General features: G+C 43.5%; 1 protein-coding gene across 2 annotated transcripts in view; it reads right to left on the bottom strand.

The window, feature by feature from the left end:
• The window catches only part of ULK2 (unc-51 like autophagy activating kinase 2), a 39,352-nt gene extending 20,096 nt beyond the window's left edge, over window positions 1-19,256 (bottom strand). For both annotated transcript variants that reach the window (XM_071575260.1, XM_071575261.1), the window contains exons 1-10: window positions 18,574-19,256; window positions 17,375-17,467; window positions 16,123-16,164; window positions 6,660-6,692; window positions 6,252-6,288; window positions 4,618-4,791; window positions 3,389-3,462; window positions 2,765-2,866; window positions 2,386-2,444; window positions 2,009-2,091 (exon numbers count right to left, since the gene is read on the bottom strand). In XM_071575260.1, the coding sequence (XP_071431361.1) occupies window positions 2,009-2,091; window positions 2,386-2,444; window positions 2,765-2,866; window positions 3,389-3,462; window positions 4,618-4,791; window positions 6,252-6,288; window positions 6,660-6,692; window positions 16,123-16,164; window positions 17,375-17,467; window positions 18,574-18,666 (790 nt within the window). In that variant the 5' untranslated portion in view covers window positions 18,667-19,256. The remainder of the gene's footprint in view (window positions 1-2,008; window positions 2,092-2,385; window positions 2,445-2,764; window positions 2,867-3,388; window positions 3,463-4,617; window positions 4,792-6,251; window positions 6,289-6,659; window positions 6,693-16,122; window positions 16,165-17,374; window positions 17,468-18,573) is intronic.
• Window positions 19,257-23,542: the final 4,286 nt, after the last annotated feature.

A 23,542-nucleotide genomic window follows, 5' to 3' on the forward strand; every position in this document is an offset into this window, starting at 1 on the left:
GAGCAGCGTTGAGCTTGTTCAGGGAAATGGAGGGCTGGTGAAATCCAGTGCTGAGCTCTGGGAACTTTCATGTTACAACATCCGAGGAAAAACAACGCTGCTCCTCAGAAGTGAGCAAGTAACAAGGAGGGAAAAAAAAAGAACCCAAGGCATGCAGTATCTGCCCTCCCTTCAGCAACACTTTCCTCCACAGCCTGATAAGGGAGGGAATCCAGCAGCAATGCCACAACAATGGAATTATTAACTTTAACACGAGGATCAGGTGTTCCTGAGCTTTTGTACAACACCTGCTGTTCTACTTTATATTGCTGGAAGATCAACAAGATTTCCAAAGCTATTTTTACTTTAACAGGCAACTGGGCTCAGTTATCCACTCTCCCTTTCACTCCCTTTGCTAAGCACATTCCAGAGCAGCCCCTTTGAGGCCCTTTAAGTGGCTCAGCCAAGGAAAACATGACTTTCATCACTGCCATTCTGCTTTCTATTTTTCTTTCTAAGCACAAATGCTTTCTCCCACTACTCCAAATGATACAATGAATTTCCCATGTTTGAAGAAACTGTAGGGATCAGCACACCCAGTGTGCAAAGTGGAATCAATTACTCACAGTCCATGTTTGTGATATATTAATTTTCCTATAATACAGATTTATACACTGACATCTGAATACTGGCACTATGATTTGTGACATTTTACTTGATTAACATGAGTTTTTTCTGGATCTGAACTAAAGGTTTAAAATTACCATTTCCTGGCAGCTGTGATAAACTGCAATAACAAATAGTGCTATTAAATTTAAATAACCATCATGAATATCATGACATATAGGTGCAGCTAAGAAGTAGCCAAGATTTAACTTTTCAACAGTGCTCTTTCTTTAAAAAAAGCTGCCAGAGTCTGCATTAAAAAAAAGAAGGAAAAAGCATTACTACTTGTGCAGTAATGGGCAAGCAAACCCCCAGCAATACAAAGGGTTTTTGAGGCTGAAGGGAGGAACAGACAATCCAGCCAGTACCAAACACACACAAATCTCAACTCTACTCCTGACTAACTCTGAAGAGGCAACAGTTGTAGCCAGTTTGAAGGACTCAACAGCACAGATTTGAGGCCTTGAAATCTTAAGACAGAACAATGTTCTGCAACCAAAGATCTCCAGCTAAAAAGAAAATGCCAAACACAGCAGCAAACAAGTCCCCTTTTGTAGAGGGTTTCCATCTAGTTGGTACCAGGTTTAACTTCCAAACCAATGCAAACTGCAGTCCTGAACTGCAGCTGTGTCTATCAGCATGCAAACCTGTCACTACACAGCTTAAAAATTTTAGGAGTTAAAGAAGTACACAGCTGTTGTTTCTACCACTTTGGGGCTTAAAAAATATATCACTAAAATAAAGAGGTCACTACACTTAGTAATGCCTCAGCACAACACCAGGAACTCATCTCTGCAAATATAAACAATTCTGATGTAGCATCACATCTCTCACTGACATCAGATATCCACATATACAGCTCTGAAGGCCAAATCAAACACACAGTTTGTATCCCCATTAATACTGTTTGGATATTTGCAGCCTAAAAGAAAAAAGAACAGGGGAAAAACCATAAGCAACTTTGCTTCCCAAGTGGGTTCTTCCAGTACTTTGTTACATTACTGTAACAAATGGAGATTCAAGATATCTGTTCCCAGTCTGAAGCTAAAACACCAGTTAAAGCAAAAGAAATAAGACTGGGACATAAAATTTAAGATGCATCAGTTAACATTGGAAGGGAAGGGCACAACTGAAAAAATTAAACTGATTTATATGTCACTACTCAACAACAAAGTCAGGATTTATGTGCATCACTGAATACTGACAGTAGTTATCTAATCATTCTTTATGATAACTGAGAAGAAAAAAAATACTTCACTTTTCACATAATTGGCTGCAGACAAAAGGTCAAGACAATTATTCTGGTCACATGAACACAATTAACAAGGAAAGTCAAGAGAGCAAGAGGAAAAAAAATACATACCAAAGTCCATTCTATCTTTTTGGTTTCTCTGAAGCAAACCCAACAGCAGGTCAGCCAGGTAAGTTGATGTTTCCCTGGGAATACTGCACACAAGAGGAAGTGAAATATGCATTAAATAATGCATAGCACATTGAATTTCAGGAAATCAGCATTCTGCCCATCCCTAAATCATCACTATCCATGTTCTACAGCCTTAGTACAGGACCCTTCCAACTCAGCTGGCCACAATGAAGGCAAAGAGTGAGTCACTGGTATCACACTACACACCCTTGCAAAGGTGGCAACAACAAACACTGTTGTGAACCCCCGGCATTCCCAAAGATGAAAAAGTGTTCAATCAACAAGTGTAAGTGACAGGAAAGGCCATGGTGACATACCTAGGAATCAAATTCCTGTTCTTTTCATAAAACATTCTCAAATCTTGAGGACTATTGGCCTGTCAAATAAAAATGTACATTAATTAAAGCTCAGTTTCATGGAGAAAACAGCTTTTTTATCTATGCATAGTTACACAAAAAAGGAGGCTTTTGCATAAGGGCAGTAAAGGAGAAAACCCCAAGCACAGCAGTGACTTCAACACTGAGTATCCTTAATTATTTCTCTGAATTGAACAATAAACAACTTCTCCCTTGCTATTCTCAAGTAATCTGGCCTTTGCAGCACCAGCACTACACTCAGACATCATTTACTTCTACTTTCATGATGGGAAGCAAGAGCCTGCAGACTGAAAAGAGGAAAAAGGAGAAAAAGCATTACCTGAAAAGGTGGTTTTCCAACAAGACACTGATAGATCACAGTTCCTATGCTCCACAGGTCTGCTTTAGCATCATAGTGTTGAGACATAATCACTTCAGGGGCCTGGGAAGAATAGCAAAGTCTCAGAAAGGAAAACAAAAAAGCAAAGCCACAGCAATTTGAATTCTACAGTTCTTCTGTCAGAGCAGTACTAACAGAGACCACTTTAGTGTAAGTGAAAATTAACATTCTAAAGTGTGTCATGTGAGTTGAGAGGTAACAGTTGTATATAAAATGAATGCTGTGTTTCAAAGCCACTGCAAACTAGAAATGCTGATGTTCTAGAGAAACCATCCAGCATTTGGCATGTATGGGAAGGAGAGGTAAGTGTTATTTACTTGGTTTATGCAGTTCTACCTGTGGGAAAAAAACACTAAGAAATGTTCAGTGTCTCTCTGATTCTAACAATCCTGATCTCCAAATCACAAGGGAAAAAAAGGTAGTGGAACTATGGAAAGGGGAACTGCATGCTGCCCCTAATGCTTGTGAAACAACATCAGGCATTTGCCAATCTGCAAGCAGTCAATTATTTTGTTCTCTGGCAGGAGGATGTTTGAGATAAGCAACATAATGTGCTGCCCTTACCATGTACATGGGGGAACCACACAGAGTTGCAGCCATCATGTTGCTGTGCAGATAACGAGCAAACCCAAAGTCAGCTGCGTGGAGAACAACATTGGTCAACAAAAAGAAAGATCATTTCCTAATTGTTATAGTCTAGAAATTACCTGTATCTTACTGAAATCTGCTACAGTTACCAGTGAGATTGAAAACCAACAGGTTTAATATATAGGCAGCTACATGGAATAGTAAAACCTTTGTTACACTGAAAGAATTCTGTATTACCTTTCAAATAAGCAAGCCAAGAAACAGCAGTGACATCATTTGCACAAACTGCTGCTCTGCCACCTCCCCAGCTGCAGAGGCTGTCTGGCATCAGCAGGAAAGGATTAAAGTCACTGGCTAAATATAAATGGCTCATTAAGAATCATGAATATACAATTTGCTCCAGTGAAATGACATCAGGTAGAAGTAGTCAAGTTTCAGATGCCTGCATTTTCCATGGAGGCAAAAGCATCTGAAACCATCACATAAGGACCAAAAGAGAAGTTGTTTTGTCTCCTCTGTGTAGTTTAGATGATTGAGTTTGAACAGATCTCAGATTTTGGTTGAGCAGAAGTACAGAAAGGAAATTTGTTAAAAACAGGGTATAATTAAATGGACACTTGATAGAGAACCAAGGAGAGATTAAAACTCCTGAAGTGGCCCAAAGAGGAGTTTGGTATCCTGAAGAACTGACATCTCACTCTGGTTACAATGCCAAATCTCCCTCTGATAAAAGTAGGTCATAACCTACCTTTCTAAACTTCTGATTAATCCTTAGGAGGGTCTACCACTAAAAAAGCAAACAGCTGGAACTGTGTCTGGAGTCTTAGTTTTGAAATGGGCTAAAGGCTACTCCAAGCTTCAAGAGTTACAGACTTATGTCTATTTAAAATAGTCTAATACTGGAAACATCAGCTAAATAGAATCATAGAATCGATTGGGTTGGAAAAGACCTCCAAGATCATCAAGTCCAACCCTTGGTCCAACTCCAGTCCGTTTAGGCTTCTTTGTCCTGCAGATTCAAAAAGGTCTCTATGACTTGAGCTTTTCTATACTGAGAAACTACATCACAGCATAAAGCTCATCCTTCTAGACTATCTGATTTGCATGACTTTAATACCCACCACATCCAGCACACCCTGTGCTGGAACCACAGAGACATTTCCGAGCAGGGAACAATCCAGAGGGATGATCTAGAGCACAGTTACCTATTTTGATGCGGATGCCGCTGACGCTCGCCTTGCGCCGGCTGGCGTAGGACAGCAGGATGTTCTGGGGCTTCAGGTCCCTGTGGATGATGCCCTTGCTGTGCAGGATGCGCATGGCGGCCGCGATCTGCTGCAGGAACACCCGGATCGTGTCCTCGCTCAGCGTCCCCTTGGCTGAGAGAAACACACAGAGCAGGGGAGAAAATGAGGATCGGTGTCTTTGGGTCAAAAGGAGTAGAGTTCAGAGTGACTGAGCATGAAAACGATGCAGACAACTGAGTCATGACCAAACCACAATGAATTGCATTCAGAACAATCCAATCTAGTGCTTTGCTACAAATGCATATTCTCTTTCAACAATATATCCATTGCCATAGATCTACACTAGACACAGAACTCTCAATCATAGAATGGATTGGGTTGGAAAAGACCTCCGAGATCATCAAGTCCAACCCTTGATCCAACCCCACTGTGATCACCAGCCCTGGGCTGGTGATCACAGTGGGGTTGGATCAAGATGTGGTGGATTCTCACTCAGTGCCACATCCATAGCATCACAGAATCATAGAATGGATTGGGTTGGTAAAGACCTTCGAGATCATCAAGTCCAACCCTTGGTCCAACTCCAGTCCCTTTACCAGATCATGGCACTCAGTGCCACGGCCAAGCTCAGTTGAAAAACCTCCAGGGATGGGGAATCCACCCCCTCTCTGGGCAGCCCATTCCAATGCCTGAGCACTCTCTCTGCAAAGAATTTTTTTCTGATCTCCAACTTCAATATCCCCTGGCAGTGTTCTGACAGTAGTTTATGCAACTTGGGAGCATCTTAATTGTAAAGCTTCTCAATCACCATTAAATCCTAAACTTGCTAAAAAGGCAAATGAGACAAGAAGAAACAACTTCACATTAAGTGTAGCCAAAAATCACGTTACAACTTGAAGTCATAAAACTTGTCCTTTAAACAAATGATTATTGGCATGCAGATAACCACTCTGCTTGGAAATTCTATCCATTATAAAATTTACTTTTGAAAGTCTCTTCAGAAGTTATTATCTCATTCTGCAGCCTGAAAAAGTACTGAACACAGGAGCTGGGTTTCACTGTATGAGTCTTCCCAAAGATTTTAATGGGAAGTGAATTAGGCTTTTAAAATACACAGTTACCATAACAATAGCTGTGCACAAAAAGATTTCTTCAACATACTGAGATTCAAAGGCAAGCAGAAGAATATTTTCATCCAGCAAAACGTGAAGATTAACATCTCTGCTTAAATTTTTATCTGCAACAAGAATCCATGTCATGATTCTGCAACTTCTGCCTTCACTTTGGGCAGAGCCACATAAAATCTCTCCTAAGCCAGCACTGCCTCATTGTTGAAAGCATATTATATAATTCAGTATTTTTAAGTTCACAGCTTGGAAAAAAAGCAGGTGGAATCAAAACACTGGGAGCAGCCCCCAAAATACCATTTTAGAAATAGAAACCCCCACAATTTTCAGCATGCTACTTATGGTTGGCTACAGCTTCTCCTTCATTAACAAATAAGGGAATGTTACACCAACAGGTATCAGGAATATAGACTATAAACACGTAATGAAACAACTTCTTAATAGGGAAATACAGTAATCAATTACCTTGTAAATAATCTGCCAAATCCCCACCATTGCAGTACTGTTAAAAACAAAGGGTTTTATTCAAAACACAAGCACTGAAACACTTGTTACATCATTTTTATTTAATAATCTTTTATTGGAAATCAGATCCTTTCCATTTGTTTATATTAGAATTGTTTCATTAATTATCTTTAATTAATAATTTGAGGTGCAACACTTCATCAATACTTGCAGCATCATAAAATTAAGCTGAATAATTTATGAAAAAAACTGTGCTGATAAATTTAGTGAGTCATAGCAAATTCATGATCTACATGTCAGAAATTGCTTTATCAACAAGTCATGGTTAGTTTGCAGATGTGCAAAGGTGTAGTTTTGTCTAAAAGTCTTTAAAATCAACCAGAAACAAACCTACATGTTAACACATACCTCCATGACCAAGAAGACAGAATTGGGCATTTCCTGCAAGAGAAGGAGAAGAAAAGAGATTTAAGAATGTGAGAAGACAAAGCCTGTACCTGCATTAGCCAAGTGTAACATGAGATTTTTCCATCACTGGGACACCTTATGTTAAAGTCTCTTTTTCAGAGGGCAGCAAATGTGTATATCCTTCATCATTAAATGTTTCATATTTCCAAAAATATTTGCATATGTAAAAAAACCCAAATCAATCACCAGGCAATGACCTGAAGACTAAAGCAATCATCTGACAGAACATCCTACAGTAAGAAACATCAGTTTCCACTGCATGTCACTCCCTTGGCTCTCAACTGCTTTGGATGCTCCACCAACAGCATCTCGACATCAAGAGCCCTTACAAATAAATAAACTTTTGCTCTCCCACAGCACTGAAATCAGTCACTAACAGCACAGTGATATTTAGTCACAAATACACTGACAAAATTACAAACAGGACAATTTGGGTATGACAACCCACTCCAGGGCAAAACAAGCTTTGGTTGTGCCACCTGACAGGCCGAGGTCAGGCAGGAATCACAGGCAGGGAACTGTCTGGAATAAACTGATTCCCAAACTCTGTATTGGAGGATAATTAAATCAGGATTCATGGATACTTCTGTTAAGCATCTCCCCCAGTGAGTCCCTGGCAGAAGCCTCTCCCTGCCCTCACGGCAGAGGTGTGAGTTGTTGTGCTTTTCCTCCTGAGGTTTTCCAAAGCTCTGACCTCCCGTGACCCACTCGCATCCTCAACTCCCTCCCTTCTAACTGGGGAAAAGTTCCTCAAAGACAGATTACCCAACTTCTGTTGTAAATTACCTACACACTCCACAAAACGCAGGAAAAATGTCTGTGCTTAAACCTGCCTGTAATAAAAACATTCATCCTTAGTCCAAATATTTATTTTGTGTGATGGAAGAAAGGGCTGACCTGCCTATGCCAGTGACCAATGACTTTGTTTTCCACAGAGTCTCCTGCATAAAATAGTTGTGTTGTGCCTACAAAGCTGAAGACACTCTGAGAGTTTTTGTCAAGTACAAGTATTTTTCCCCTCTGAGCTGATTAAGGCTGAAAGAACACAAAGAGAACTGGAAGGAAACATAAAGGAAATATACACTAAACAGGATGATGTTTTTAGCTATGCAGGGCGTTACCTCCCTTTCCCTTTAAAAATAAACTTTAAAAAGGTTGACAGATTGTGGGAAAATATGTTTTTAAGACAGTTGGAGGAAGAGTGAGATGGCACCAGACAAGGCCAGGCACATGTCCCAGTGGAAGTGGATCTCAGACAGCCTGACTGAATTCTGCTGAATGGTGTCACAAGGAAATCAAAAGGGACATTGCACTGTAAAAATAAGAGCTGTGCACCCAGCCACATTTCTCAGTGCTTGCAGTGAAACCTCAGCACATGTTCAGTCTGACCACACTGGCAAGAACCACCACCAGAGTGCCAGGGGAAGGGCTCACTGCCAGCTCAGGGTAGGAAACTTGGAAAATAGAAATAAAAGTAAAAATGGACCCAAGGGCCCAAGCTCGAAAAACCAACACTCCGAAATACCACACACAGCACAGAGCTCAGGGACAGACAACCCTTTAAAGCTAATTTATACCCATCCATCACAGATACAGATGTCCAGGTAACAGCTCAAGATGAACTGGTTGTTTTAAGGTTAATTCAAGACTGTATTACGCTGCTTCACTTTCAGGAAACATTTAGCTCAGTCACTCATGTCTGTGCTACAGAAATGCATTTGAGGTTCTTTCCAGCCCAGAACATCAAGCACGTTGCAGATTTGTTTACATTTGGAAATTAGCTTCCAAGAAAGCAAGTTTCTAGGAATATTAGTCAAATCTGTTGGGAATGAAAGGCAAACTACAACTAATATAGAACATTAAAGCAGCGGTAGATCAGATTTCAGGAAGTCCCAATTGTTCAATGTTTCTGTAACAGCTGTGGCCAATGTGAACCACAATTTACATTGCTATAAACACCTCAAAACCAAAGTGCATACATCAAAGAAAAAAGAATTAGTAATTATTTGCTTTGCAAATTACTGAAAATACACAATGATAAATGTTCCTTTGTAACATCTTCCAAGATAGAACCTCATTTTCCTTCAGGAACCCCAAAAATGACAAACAGCAACTCTGAGTGCCCAATTTATCAAACTGAAATTTCTGCCAACTGAGGATCATTTCCCTTAAAGGATGACTGTGATGTGTAAAAGAATAACCCAGCTGAGGAGCACTGTCTGTTCTGCAGGGACAAGAAAGCAGCTGAGCCAGTGGATTTCCACCCCAGCATTGCAATCCCATGAATCAGAAAGATGTTCCACAGCGTCAGTGCCTGCACTCCACAAAAACAGGAGCTCAGGGCAGTGTGTAATGCTTAGTTCATGACAGACATTTATTCATCACAGAGCTAAGAGAATGTGTTTCCTGGATTCCCTTGGAAACAAAGTCCTTTCCAATGAGCTGCTCTCCTCAGAAACACAGAGCTGATGATTTGCCCTGACCTGTTTAGAAAGTCATTCCTACAGACCACGCTGGATTTCCCTCAATTAGCACTACCCACTCTTTTGGTTTTTTTTTTCTTCTGATATTCTTGATTAAAAATAATGAATCAAGTGACTGAGTAAAGTCACTGTAAGAAGTACAGTGTGTTTCCTTCCTGTAGCTTGGATAATCCTTTTTTATTAAATCAGCAGAACAGATTAGAGATTTCACAGACTTCTTCCCACAGTCCCATCTAATTCATAGTGAAGAATCCACAATTTGCATCAACTTCAACTCACAACCAAACACTTTTCAGTATCCCACCAAAACAAGCGTTAGTTGAAAACAGCTGAAGTTGTTCATCCCTTCACAGTTGCTCAAATTTTGCCTTACAGGGAATGGGATCTCCATTTGGGGAATATATTGAGAAAAGATATGTCAAGTCTGGAGACTCTTTTTTGCCTTCTAACTTATTTTGCTGAACAATAATGCTCTCCCTCCCTGTCAGCACTGCCCAGAGCTGAGATTTCTGTTGACTTGCTAAGCAGAGCAAAGTGCTCAGAAACAAAAAGCTCAGAAAACCAGCAGGTTTCAGATCTTTAACATTCAGGAACAAAGCTGATGTAGCAAGTTATTTTAGACTGCCTCTTGAAACAGATAACAAAGCTTTCAAAAATTTGCATTGATGTACAGATGATAAAATTACTGGAGCTGGAGTTGATCTACATTTCCACCTCGATAAATAATCCAGCAAAACAAGTACTTGCTGTGTTGCAACACAGACATCACTGTCCTGAGTTTCCATAACACCTTTCATCCTCAAAAGCACTAAGGGTCTTGAGAACAAGCCCTTTTCTGCCATCCCACCAAAATGCAGCCTTGAGGTAGAAACATCATCAGAACAGTGCCTGGGCTGACCCAAAAAAGCAGAAAGAGCTGCTTTTCCTGCTTTTGTGTTGTTCTGTCCAGTGTGCCTTGCTTTGTTGCTTAAAGTTTTCTTGACAAATCCTACTTTTCCTCCTTCTTATCCTGAATCCAGGTTGTACTTGCAAGCTGAAGTAAATGAAAGGAAAGGTTAATAGGAAACCATTTTACAATTATGAAAGCTGATTGGTAAACCCAAGAGCCAGAGGTTAAGAGGCAACACATTTGCCAAAACTTGCTATGTTTTAATCCCAGGCTTCCAACAGTTGCCTCAGGAGATGTGAAGTTTATCCCAAATCAGTCTCAGCACATTTTAAAAAGTTCAATTTAAAAAACATTAATTGACAAAGAAGTCAAAACATCCATGGTTACTTCTGACAGCTGTGGCTAGAACTGTAGAGTACTGGCAGAAACATTCCCTGCTTTTCATTTTGGTTTGGAAGTCCTCCTTGAGAACAAGCTGAGGGTCTGCAAGGAGCTCAGTGAGCTGCCAGGGCAGAAACTGTGGCAAATAAAGGTACTTTCTTTTTGCTCTCAGTCTGTAGATTCTGTTTAGCTGCAGTTCATGATGGGAGTCCCAAGAGCATGAGTTAACCCAACAGCTTGTGCACTGCTGTTATCTGATTAATTTTCTGCTATGTTAATTTGTGATACATTGGATATAATTTTTGGCCAGGAACACCCTTTCTTTTTTGGGGAGCTTCAAATACATTTGGCAGAAGTTCTAATGCTATGGTGAAAACCCACAGGTTCAGATCTTTCTGAGGCTGTTTCTCATTGTACTACAGATACTCCTGTTTTACTTTGCAGGTGCAGCACAGCAGGAACTTCTACCACATTCAGCTCCTGTCACCTAAAGCAGTGAACATTTGTTAGTTCTGACTAAATGTCAAGTCTCAGACTAAATGTCACTCAACATGTGCCTGTAGGATTCAGATGGGGTGAATGCTGCTAATTAATCACATAAAAGAGCAATCAGCCATGGAGGGATGTACCACACTAACCAGTTAGTTCATTTGCTGTTATGTGAAATGCTGCACTTAACTAACATATATGGGAGGTGGGGAAGGGGACTGGAAAGACAGAACTGCCCCCACCACACCAAACGTTTAACACACTAGAAAATCTGCTGAAACAGTTCTGAAATTCAAGTTACAGCACCCAGAAACAGAGGCAAGCCAAGGACTGTGTAGTGACTTCAACCTGTCAGTTCTGAGGGCCAGAACAAATTCTAACTGGTTGTCCCCAGCCTCCAACATCCACACTGGCGTTAATTCCTCACAGGCTAATTAATACTGTCATAACCAACCTGGCATTGGCATCAGCTGCCAGGCAGTGTTTCAAAACCTTTACAATGTCTACAGGGCAGGATTCTCCTTCTCATCTGAACAGCATGTTCTCATATGATTATTTTCACACAGAGTGAGGATGGGTATTGACAAACACAAAGGCCTTAAGCAAGGAGGGGGGGGGTAAAAAAATAAATATATTGAGACATCCTCACTGAAAAGACAACAGTTGAGAAAGAGCAATGGGGAGAGCATGGAGGCAGTCAAGGCTGTGAGACAGAGATCAGGAGCACACACAGGATGGCTGAAGAAAGGATGTCAAGGAACATGAGCAATCCTGCCAGACCAACTGGAGGCTTGGGGTAAATCAGAGGTATTTAATTCCCTTGGTAAAACAACAGGATCCTTCCATAAGCAGCCCTGATAAGAACACCTGGGCACTGGGTATAAGCAGGGGCTGAGGTGCAGGACCCAGAGGGAGCACTGGCTTCATTCCCACTGGCCTTCACTGCTTCCAAGGACAGCAGAGGCAGCTGCAGCTTTTTTGTCCACTCTGTACTAAAAGCCAAGCCAAGAAACCATTTTTGTCCAGATGCTGCTTCTCCAAAAACACTCTGAAAATTAGTTCTCCCTAAACTACTGTTCAAATAGCAAACTTCAGACTCCATACAGCAAAGACATTAATTCACTCTCCTAGAATGTTATCTCCAAGATACATTACAGGCTTTCATTCTGAGGGCTGACATTCTAGTGAGGTCTTGAATTAAATTATTTGCTAAAACAGGCACTGTCTGGCACTGTGTAAGAGAGAGTTCTACTCAGCACACGCTTGGGATCATGAACTGCACAAAACTGTAAATTCATGTCCTAAATATAGCACATTCCAAATAACTTAGTGATACCTTCATACTTCAGTAGAATACTTTATCCAAGGATCTCAGTGTACTTCATGCTGGTGAGTTAGAGGTTATTTTAGACTCTTTTTGCTTTTGAGAAACAGCAGGCTCCACTTCCCCAATCAGACTGATCTTCTCTTGCAGGGTGAATGACATCCCACAGCACCACCATGGGAAAAGAGCTGCATCCTTATACTATTTCACAGATTGAGGAGTTTTTTATTCTTGAATGAAAGACTATCAAACTCTTGCCCAAGAAGAAAATTGTTTTAACAGGTTACATCTTGCTATGCGTCTTTTGTATCTGAGGGGTTTTAAGCACTTCACAAAAGATTAGTTTCACATTTAGAGGTAAGCTGTTCATGCCTGCTCTTCAGAGCCCTCCCACAGCAAAACATTTGCCTCTCACCAACGGAGGGTTCACATTTAAGTATGTCCACAAATGCCTTCAGTCTGTGCAGAGCGGCCTCCCCACCCTGGCATGTGCAGCTCCCTGAGATGGCACAAACAGCAGCGTGTGCTCTGCTTACATAAAATGCTTATCTGCAGCCCCGACCTGCCAGTGCTGCACGTAACCACCCCACAGAAATCAAGGGCAATTACCGTGCTGGCTCCAGAACAAAACATTTTGATGCCGACCAAAGCAGAGCATTAACACACAGCAGTTCACCTGGGTGTGTCTCCAGATGAATGGGCACTTCTAGTAATTTAACTCTGTGCACTCCAGACACACCAATAACAGACCAACAAGGTATTCACAGGCGGGGAAGCACCAGCGATGGAGAAGGTTTTAAGATGTTCTTGTACTATCAGCAGAATAGGCCACAAGTTCTTCTTGGACCTAATTAAAACCTTCATTGTGCACATATTTTTATTATGCTGACTTGTGTGCCTGGTCACTGATCATGCAACAGGAACACAAGCATGAATGAAGAGGGATGAAGAAGAAGGAATGAAACTCACTCCTGTGAAAATCAATCCACAGCCTTCATAGAACCATAGAATGGATTGGGTTGGAAAAGACCTCTGAGATCATCAAGTCCAACCCTTGGTCCAACTCCAGTCCCTTTACCAGATCATGGCACTCAGTGCCACGGCCAAGCTCAGCTGAAAAACCTCCAGGGATGGGGAATCCACCCCCTCTCTGGGCAGCCCATTCCAATCCCTGAGCACTCTCTCTGCAAAGAAGTTTTTTCTGATTTCCAACTTCAATTTCCCCTGGCAGAGCTTGAGCCCATCATGCCCCCTTGTCCTGTTGCTGAGTGCCTGGGAGAAGAGACCAGGGATATGTAAAAATATAACTACCCTTTTATTCTCAAATTGCTGTGCAGGGATACAGCTTTAATCTCAAAGTGCTGCCATTTAGCATAATTTCATTTCATATTATGAGACATAAAAGTATTTATTCTTCATTGCAATCAATTTACACTTTTTTCACTTAATTTTGCCACTTACATTGAACACCATCTTTTCTATCTGAAAACTCAGAGCAGCAATCAGCTCTTGGATTATTCAGCTAAATGATCTATCAAACAGTGCACTTGAAACATGAGCATTTTCTTATTTCAAACAGTCTAAAGTTAAGAAAAACTTCAGACCAACAGAACTATAAAAATAAAACAGACTCCCAGTCACACTGAGAACTTCCTACTGTGACACAGACCCACTGGCTCCATCACTGAGGAAAAACAACAGCCCCTGTAAACTCAGAAATTGCTTGAAATTCTAAGGTCTTATCTGCTGTACTATATCCCTGTGTTCACAATACATGGCAAACAAAAAGGGCAGCACATGCTAGAACATGAAATGCTAAAGAAAATTAGTAGGTGTAACAGCCTGTGAGACATGTGAATGCCTTGCATAGTGTTCGTTCTTGCTGGGTTATAAATTAATGTAATCACACGAGTTAATGATGTCTGGATTTCACAAACAGCCCTGTGCAGAAAGGGAAAAGCTCATTTGTGCAAGTTAGACCATATTTTGCAAAGCAATTTCTTCTGTAGAGGAGGCATCACACTGCCAAGCTTTGTGTTTGCCATGGTTGTATTTGAAATATATCCAGGTACATGACACAGATTTGCCCTTCTCTTTGCTTTAACTGGTGGTTTTGTTCAAACACAACAGTTGGTGACAAGCAGCAAGATCCCCTTCTCCAATGGAGAGGGGAGCACTGATCATTTAAGACATCCTGTCAACTTTAGGGACACACTTTCCTGTGGCAGAACAGAAAAAACTTACATTTATAAATAACTTTTAGGTAAAGAAACCATAGACAAGTGCAGGGCTCTGGACTCTCTTCCTTCCTGGATGTTCTGTGCATAAATCAAAAGAACAAGAGTCCCTTCAAAGCTCTGAAGATACACAATTTAAAATCATCAAATACATAACTAGTCAGCTGCCCCCAGGTTGAGCTGCAAAGCTTCCTAAGGAGTCTTCAAACATAAACAACTGTAAAGGATAAATCTGAAATTCAGCTGCTTGCTCACACACCAACGCCCTCAGTCAAGAATTCCACTTGCTTTTAAGATGTCTGGATATACTAAATTTAGGATGCTGAGAGATTATTTCCACTTAGCAATACTCAGGAAAACCTGGTCTCCTCTAGCAGCACAAGAGACCACACTTTCCCTCTCAGAGCAGATAAAATCATTCAAAATGAAAAATTTTGAAGTCAAGATCTGGGAGGGAGGAGAGTCTGCACATCCAAATGGGAAGTTTTGATGCCCAGTCTGTTGCTACATGAACATCACTGCCTGTACCAAAAGCCAAGACAAGTCAGTGCATGTCCTGTAGCCCCAGACACCAGAAAACCTGAGCCTGCCTGAGCTGCATCCCATGAACACAGATTTCTGTGGCTCAGGATACACATCTACACATACACTGAGAACCTTTTAGGATCTGAAAGTGTCAAGACAGAAGACATCACAACATCTATTTTGCCTCAAAATGCCCCAAGGGTGGTTCTTAGTAACTTTTTCATCAGTGTAACTCTGTATTTAAAATTAGACTTCAGCCCAGGAGATAAATGTACAGTTCTTATTCAAGCAGAACAAATGGCTGTATGAGCCACCTCATGTCTTATTCAGCTTTGCTCAACACTCACAGGCCTTAAGGATACAAAATTGTACTTCCTACTGAGTAGAACACACTACCCTAGATAGGCTGGAGAGCCAACTCCTCCACCTTGCCAGAATCTGGGGAACAGAGCAAGGCAAGTTGAACCAACTTAACACGGATTTCTCCTACTTGAAAAGATACAAATGTCTGCTTGGCTTTTATACTTTATCCTGTGCTTTCAGACAGAGGCAACAGTAACACACACGTGTGTGATCATGGTCTTCTACTTCAGTTCCCCCCATCACAACAGGGGACTGGCACAACACGTTTCTTTGTTACAGAGATCTCCAAGATGCTGCTCTTTGTCTACAACTGAGTCTTTTAACTGTGATGACTTTCTCAATGTCCCCTCCTTCATCCAGTTAGATCAAGTCCTACCACTACCTTTCCCTTCAGATGTATCCAGTTGTTATCCACAAACACCCACTTTCCAACTAAGTTACAAGGCCAAGGAAACAAGGCTAATTCAGGAGAAAGTTCCTGCCACTGAGAGAGCTCCCAGCCCAGCTGGTGCTTTTTCCCTGGAGACAACCCCAAACTACACAAACAGCCCCTGCAGAGATTCTCAGACCACCACTTGCTTTTTCTAAATACCAGACCACTTACTGCAACAAAATAAATGGCTGTTCAAAATTTTCTGCTATACAGTTACATGCACTATGTTTTTGGAAATAAATTTTAATTAAGAGAAAAAGTCATCAAAATGTATTTTACCTGGACATCATAAAGAGCAACAATGTTCTCATGCTGAAGTTCCTGTAAAACAAAATATTTGTATTATGGAAATGGGCTATTATTGTTACTGCTATTATTGTTATTATTGTTATTATTGTTATTATTATTATTATTATTATTATTATTATTATTATTATTATTATTATTATTATTATTATTTTGCTGCTAGTGCTGATTTGGTCATAACCAAAGAGAATCTTTTTAAGACAATCTGATGGAATTTGGAGGAAATCCCAGCTATTTAGACAATATTTACAGCAATAGGATATTAGGCAATATCTTCAGAAGTCATAAAAACATTTAGTTCCATAACTTAACATCTCTGACTTGTTACAGAAAGTACTAAAGTACAAGATCTTTTATTGAGCTCTGAAAACTGACTAGATTTAATTTCTTATTCTTACACAATTTCTTGCTAAGTAACCAACTCCACTATGTTCAAGTCACCCTTATTTTCACAATACAAAGGAAATCAAACCCAGTAACATCAAATGAAACAGGTCAGTTCATACAATTGTTTGTAACTGCTCAAAAAACCATTTCTTTGCTAAGTACTTGCTGCACCAAACAGGACAATTTCTGGTGTACAATAAATATCCTATAACACAAATAGTGAGGTAACTGAAGGAGTTTGGAAACATGGAAAGAAAGCAGCACTAACTATTATTGCAAAGCTTCATGAAATGAGACGTGAAGTTCAGAGCAGAGAATGGAAAATGACCATCCAGGAAGATGTTTCCTCAAAATAGCACTGAAAACCCAAACGATGCTCTGTTACATTTCCTCTGTCAGAGCCACACTACATGTTTTAAGCCAATTAACACAACTCAGAAGTGGGCAGATGCTTCAGGAATCAAATTCAGAGTGCTGACTTCAGCTTTCAAGGCATCTTTGAGCAAAAAAGATCAAAAGACCAGTGTTTTACTCTGAGCTGTAATTTGCCTGGAGAGGAGCCACACTGGCCATCCTAAAGGACAGAGTTTTCCACACGTGCAATAAGCAAAGCACAGACACTGGTTCTGCAACAATTTTCCACTTTTAAACACAAAAGCACACCCATAACCTGTTCTGAGACATTTCCAGAACTTTTTATTTCTGGATTACTAACAAAGAAACAAACAGCACAATAGTAACTACTGTGATACTCCCCGTGACCTGGAATGAACCAGGTCAGAAGTCTCTTTTCCTATTCAAGTAAAGCAGCTTTAAAAATCATTGCAAATTAACGTACCTTTAAGATTTTTATTTCTTTTCCAAGTAGGATTTGTGACTTTGACAAGTTCTTTTTGTTAATACTCTTTATGGCTACTTCCCAATCAGTTTTCTGGAAACAAACAAAATAGTATTGTCAGTTTTATTTTTTTTTAACTTTATCCTCTAACAACTAGCCGGTAAAGCACTGAGAAAAAGTTGCAAGATCACCCCTCCTTTATCCACCAGTGATTTCTCCATCACATGACACCATCAAGAACTATTTCATTCCACAATAGCTTAGACAGCTATTAAAATCCAGTTGCAGCCACACTGCATTTTAATGGATTCCAAAGCATTAAAAAAACCAAACAAGTAATATCCCATTTCTTTTTTGGTAGTGGTGCTATGTATCTGCTTCTTACCCTCTCACAATGACTGAGTTACTTTAACTCTCCTTTAAGGACTTCCCATTTACAGCCTTTTTATGCTCTGCAGCGGAAAACTGAACATAAAACCAAATCTGTTTGAAATAAGGTTATATATTGTCTATTTATATATTATCAAAAAATAAATTAAGTATTTATTTGTAAGGTGGAAAGATCTCCATTGGACTTCAAAGTTCCTGTTTCTCTTTTTTTTTTTTAACCCCAAAATCCCTGCGTTGTGCCTCTCCAAGATGTGAGCACTGCCCTAATCCTCCAAGATGATGAATCCGAAAGGGATGTTTTCTGGAAAGCAAAGCCCTTTAGGCACCACCACCAGAATAAACTCTCCCAGCATCAAGAAACCATAACGTAACTATGAATATCCGGGCCGATTAGCAAGTCACGCCAGGAAACCAGACACCTCTGAATTTAAGAAATCTTCAGCCAATCCCAAAGGAGGCAGTTTTCCATTAGATCCCTCGTTATCCAGCGAGATAAACATGACCCTCCCGACAAACAAAGGGCTCAGCCTCCCCTACAGCTGCCCGAGCCGGGGGGCTGCGAACCGCGGCGGGGTCGGGCACGGAAAAAATAACACTGTTAAAGGAGGCCGGGACCGGATCGCGGTGAGGCCGCGGGGCTGGTCGGAGCCACAGCCCACCCCGCGCCTTCCTTCGGTTCCTTTCCCCCCTGGAACATGCCGAGGTCGCGGCTCCCCCGCCCCGCGGTGTCACCGCCCGGGGGGCTCCTCTCGGCCCCGCGTTGTGTAACCAGCCCCGCTCGGCTGCGGGCGAAGCCCAGCGCTGTTTACCTTGCGGTGGCGACCTTTGAAGACCACAGCAAAGGCTCCGTGTCCTATCAGGTCCTTCTTGCTGTACTCAAAGTCCCCCACCACCTCCATCATCCCTCAGCGGGGCATGAAGCCCCGGGAAGGACGGAGGGAAAACAAAGGGGCTCTTCCTGCAGCTACAGCCGCCTCACGGCAGCCGGCGGCGGGCTGGGAGCCTGCCCCGGTCCTGGCTGCCCCCGGCGGCGGGCGCAGCTCCTCTCATAGCGCCGCAGACCCCCGGGCCGGCGGGGCTGCTGCAGGGCGTCACCGAGGCGAGGGGCTCCGTCGGGCATGGGGAGGGGAAAGGGGGGAGTCTCAGGGGCCGGGTGTGAAGCGACAGCGCGGCATCGGCGCCGGGACGAGGGGCCTTCTCAGAGGGGAAGCGGGGCCCGCGCCCTGCCGCTGCTCGGCCCCATGGCCCCGCCACAGCGGGGGCTGCCGGCGCCGCGGCCCCGCTCAGGGACCGAGCTCCAGAGCATCCAGCGAGGAGGGCGGAGGCGCGGCCCGCAGCTCCGGGGATGGCTGTCGCTGTCGCCGCCGCGCCCCCGCGAGAGGGGAGAAAGCAGTGAGAGCGCGGACGGGGGTCTTTCAGGCCGCCAGCACCTCCCGGGGCTCCTGCCGCTCCGCCAGTCCCTGCCCCACGATCCGCACCCGGTCACCCCCGGCTGCCAATGCCCGGCCCTGCGCCCCGCCCCGCGGCTTTTATAGGCCGCATTGCGCAGGCCCCGCGCTCGGTGCTTCCGCCGGAGGCCAAAGAGTGCCTCACCCCGGGTAACCCGGCGGTGCCTCCGCCGCCTCAGCAGCGGGGCCGGGCCGGGCCGGGCTGGGCCGAGCTCACCCCTCTCGGGCCCCCGCCACAGCTCCGGGGTCCGTCCTGCCCGTCCCTCCCAACCACAGCCCCGGGGGACCCGTCCTGCCCGTCCCGTCAACGAGGACAGCCACGCAGGCCCCTGCACCTACCCCTGCCCTCTCGCCTCACCTGGGCAGGGAGACCAAACTTCAGCCGCACACGCCCGGCCACCACTTCATCACTTGCTGTTTAGCACTCCAGCCCTTTCCTGGGCCGCCTCAGGCGCACCCGCCGGTGAGGGCACGGCTGAGGGTCCGCGGGCAGAGGAGGGAGCGCAGTCAGAGCCCTCAGCACGGGGCAGGGCCGGGGCAGTGCCCGCAGCAGAGCGGGAAGGAGGTGTGGGATCATCCCTGGCTTCCAAGGCAGTGGCACTGCTTACCCAGCACCTCTCAGCCCTGTCCCTGCTCCATCAGTGAGCAAGGCTCTGTATCAAACCTAAACCAAGGGATTTTGCTCAGTTGGTTAAAACTTGGTTGTAATAATGCCAAGGTCATGGGTTCAATCCCCTCTGTGGGCCATTGGCTTAAGAGCTGGACTCGATGATCCTTGTGGGTCCCTTCCAACTCAGAATAGTCTGTGATTCAATGAATGGAGAAGCAATAGAAGTACAAACATGCAAAGTGCTGTAAGCCAAAGACACATCGAGTTGCTTGTTCTCTTTATAAGGAGAACAACGCCTGTAATTTACAGCCTCTGCCTCCCAGCACCTCTAGATCAGCCTGGGGCTGTTTACAGCACGTACAAACACTAAAAAAACCCCACCAGCCACTGCACAACAGTCACATGGAGCCTTTGACCTTCACCTCCAGGTTTACATAATTATGCTCCTTCCCTTTGTGTTCCATTCCTCACTGCTCTCTCTTCCTCCTCCCAGTCCGTGTTCTCCATCACATCAACTCCGTATCCCGATTTCAGGCTCTTTCAGGCCTCCCCAGTATCCCCAGTGGATGCAGGCGCTGCACTGGGGTCACACAGGACAGAGCTCTGACCCCGCATGGCTGTGCTGTGCTTTCCCCCATGTGACACAGGCTCTGCTTTTGGTGTCACCAGATCAAAATAGAGCCTGAGCAAAGAGTTCCACAGCTGGGCCTCTCCCCATTCTTCACTTATCTCCCTTCACTTTCTACACTCCAAACCAGGCACTACTGGAGCCATAAGCTATGTCAGAACCTCCACAGCTGAAAACTTCTCCAAAGACAATGCACTTAAGACCAGAAAAATACTCAGCAAGAGATTCTTAAGGGAATATTGACAGCTTTATGAAGGACATTTTAAGCTTTAGACATCATGTATCTAAAACATACTATCAGAGGAATCCTAAGAAATCTGGTTTGTGCCAGAGAGAACCAAAGTACTTCAAAACCCCTTCAGGCTGAGGTTTTGAGCTCCCATCCAAAATCCATCCATGGCACTACCCTAAAAACACTGAGAAAGTGAAGCTGACCAATAATTTCAACAGTTCAGAACACCTCCGTGGAAGGAATAAATGAGATGTAAAAATATTCCAAGTTAATAATAAATTAAGGTGTTGGTAGTAACAAACACTTTCTAGTGTGCTTCACAGTGCCCCTTTAAACCAGGAAAAGCCCACAAGCCTCCATGTGTTAAATATTCTGATTCAGAAAATAATTTCCCTGAGAACTGGCTGCTTGTTGCCATCCACCAGTTCTCACTTTGATATTAATCCTATTAGCATCAGCATGTATCCTCACCCCAAAGTCAATGTCACCAGCTACATTTTAGGGAAGCTAAAAAAACCCCAGATTAATTCATAAGATGCCTTTTGAACAGAGAAAGCCATAACAGGAATTTCCAAGCCACCCATTCTGCATCACACTTAAAAACGAGACATTTCCCTTCGGCAGCAGCACTGCCTGATGTCCTTTTGTCCTCTTAATGGGGCTGGAGCCCTGGAGCAGGTTTGTTTCGGCAAGGACAAACAGGCAGGAGCGGCAGCGAGGTTTGACCGGAATAACTAAACACGCTGCGCTGGGATGCGAGGGCTGAGCCCCGAACAGCTCCACGGAGGCTGCGGGATTTGCATGCGGGTCACTCCCTCCAGCCGGAGCCTTGATTGGTGTCGGACAGAGTTTCTTCTCTGTCCGTATCTCCAGCAGGCAGACTAAAATAAACCAATTTACAAACAGCACCTTCACTCGCCTTCGCAGACAGAAGAGGCTGAATTCACCCGCTCTTCCCCAAGGGAGCCTCATTACTGGAGATGTCAGGACAGAGATGCAGGATAAGATGCAGGATAAAACATCCAGCGTGCTCCAAAAGCACAGCCAGGCACCAGAGCAGTCCCATGTGTAATCGAGCTTAGGAGCACAGATTACTCAGTGCCTGAGTTTGTTCATTTTTAATATCATACTCTGCAACAGCTGCAGCCCCCTGAACAAGGCCACTGGCAACCCATAGCTCGGTGAGGAGCACTGATTTAGTCAGTGAAGAAAACAACAGCAGCGCTAGACATGGCTTTGTGGCTCTTTCTCAGCTGCACCACATCGGTTCAGCCAATTAGTCCCTCAGGTGTGAACCAAGCGTATCAATCACAAGAGAAGCACATCTAGGAAGGAATTAGCACCTTCCAAGTTGCTTGTCTGAGTGCACAGAGCTGTTTTCATCTGGTAGCAGCTCCCCAGAACACAGACATCACTGTCCTGAGTTTCCATAACACCTTTCATCCTCAAAAGCACCAATGGTCTTCACAACAAGCCCTTTTCTGCCATCCCACCAAAATGCAGCCTTGAGGTAGAAACGTCATGTGAACAGTGCCTGGGTTGACCCAAAAAAGGCAGAAAGAAGGCTGCTTTTCCTACTTTTCATGCAGAACAATGAATGAAGATAATTTTCTTCCTATTCATTGAAAGATTTTTCTTGTCTCTCTCTCCCCAGGCTATAAACATGCACATGGAAATTAAATTACAGATCTGGGAAAATATTCAAGAGATCATCTGAGTTGAGCAAAGGAACGTGTGCCTCTAAGGACCCAGAACACAGAGAACACAACATGCACACGCCTTGCCAGCCCTCCTGCATGGATAAACAGGACACACAGCCCCAAGAACAGTTTTAATAAGGATTCTAAGGTCTCACTTATCTAAATCAGCCTCCAAAGGCAGGAGTCTGGCACCATCCTGCTCACCTCAGCACTATCCCAAATGATCTACTTCACTCTAGGTGTTCTTATCATATTCCATCCTTACCCCCCTCTGTCATACTCAGGAATTTATTAGACAGGTAAACCTTTCTCAGAGGACTGGCACACTTCCCAGTCCTTATCCTCACTGACCTCCCATTGGGGATTTGTAACAAAATTAACGGTGGCATCACAGCTTTTGAAGGAGAAAGTATCCGAGGGCTCTGTGGGACAGTTTCTCAATATGCTTAAAATATTCTTGTATTATCAGTGAAAAATAATGCCCTTGTGGTGATCAAACCTGTGTGGGATGCTTAAGAGTAACTCAGGAGGGACTGGACTGAAATCCAGCAGTAGATCCCGAGATTCCTTTCACACAGCATTGGAAAAGCTCAGCTGTTTCAGCAGGCTTTCTGTAAGGTTAGTGCTGCTGCTCCCAGAAAAGCAATCAGAAAGCTCCAGCCTACCTTCTAGATTTGTCCTTTTAACAAAAAGAAACGTCTTCCCCATTAATAACACCATCAACCCAAATTTGCATCTGCAGTTCTCGAAATTAGCTAATTAGAGCTCACTCCCATCCCAGCCCGGCGGAGTGAGGGAGGTCACACTGCACCTCCTGCCAGGAAGGAGCCACTCCGAGTGGAAGGGCAGCAGCAATCCAGGCAGGAGACTGCAGAGCCAGGCCCGGGAAGTGCTGCATTCAAATCAGACTGGGAGGAGTGTTACGGAACTGCTGGAACGGGGCCAGCACTTAGTATGCATGAAGGCTGGTACTGTATGAATGATAAAAATAGTAGCAGACGCTTAGATAAGGAAACACAATTTGGTTTACATGCAAACCCATCACTGAGTGTGGTTCAAAAAATCTACCTGCTTTCAGATCAAAGAAAGATTAGGCCAAGAAAGCTTATTTTGGTGTAAACTTACTTGCAAGGCCCTCTCTTTCAAGTGGTCTCACTTCC

The sequence above is a fragment of the Pithys albifrons genome, chromosome 21 (genome assembly GCF_047495875.1).
Source record: "Pithys albifrons albifrons isolate INPA30051 chromosome 21, PitAlb_v1, whole genome shotgun sequence".
Taxonomy (NCBI): Eukaryota; Metazoa; Chordata; class Aves; order Passeriformes; family Thamnophilidae; genus Pithys; species Pithys albifrons.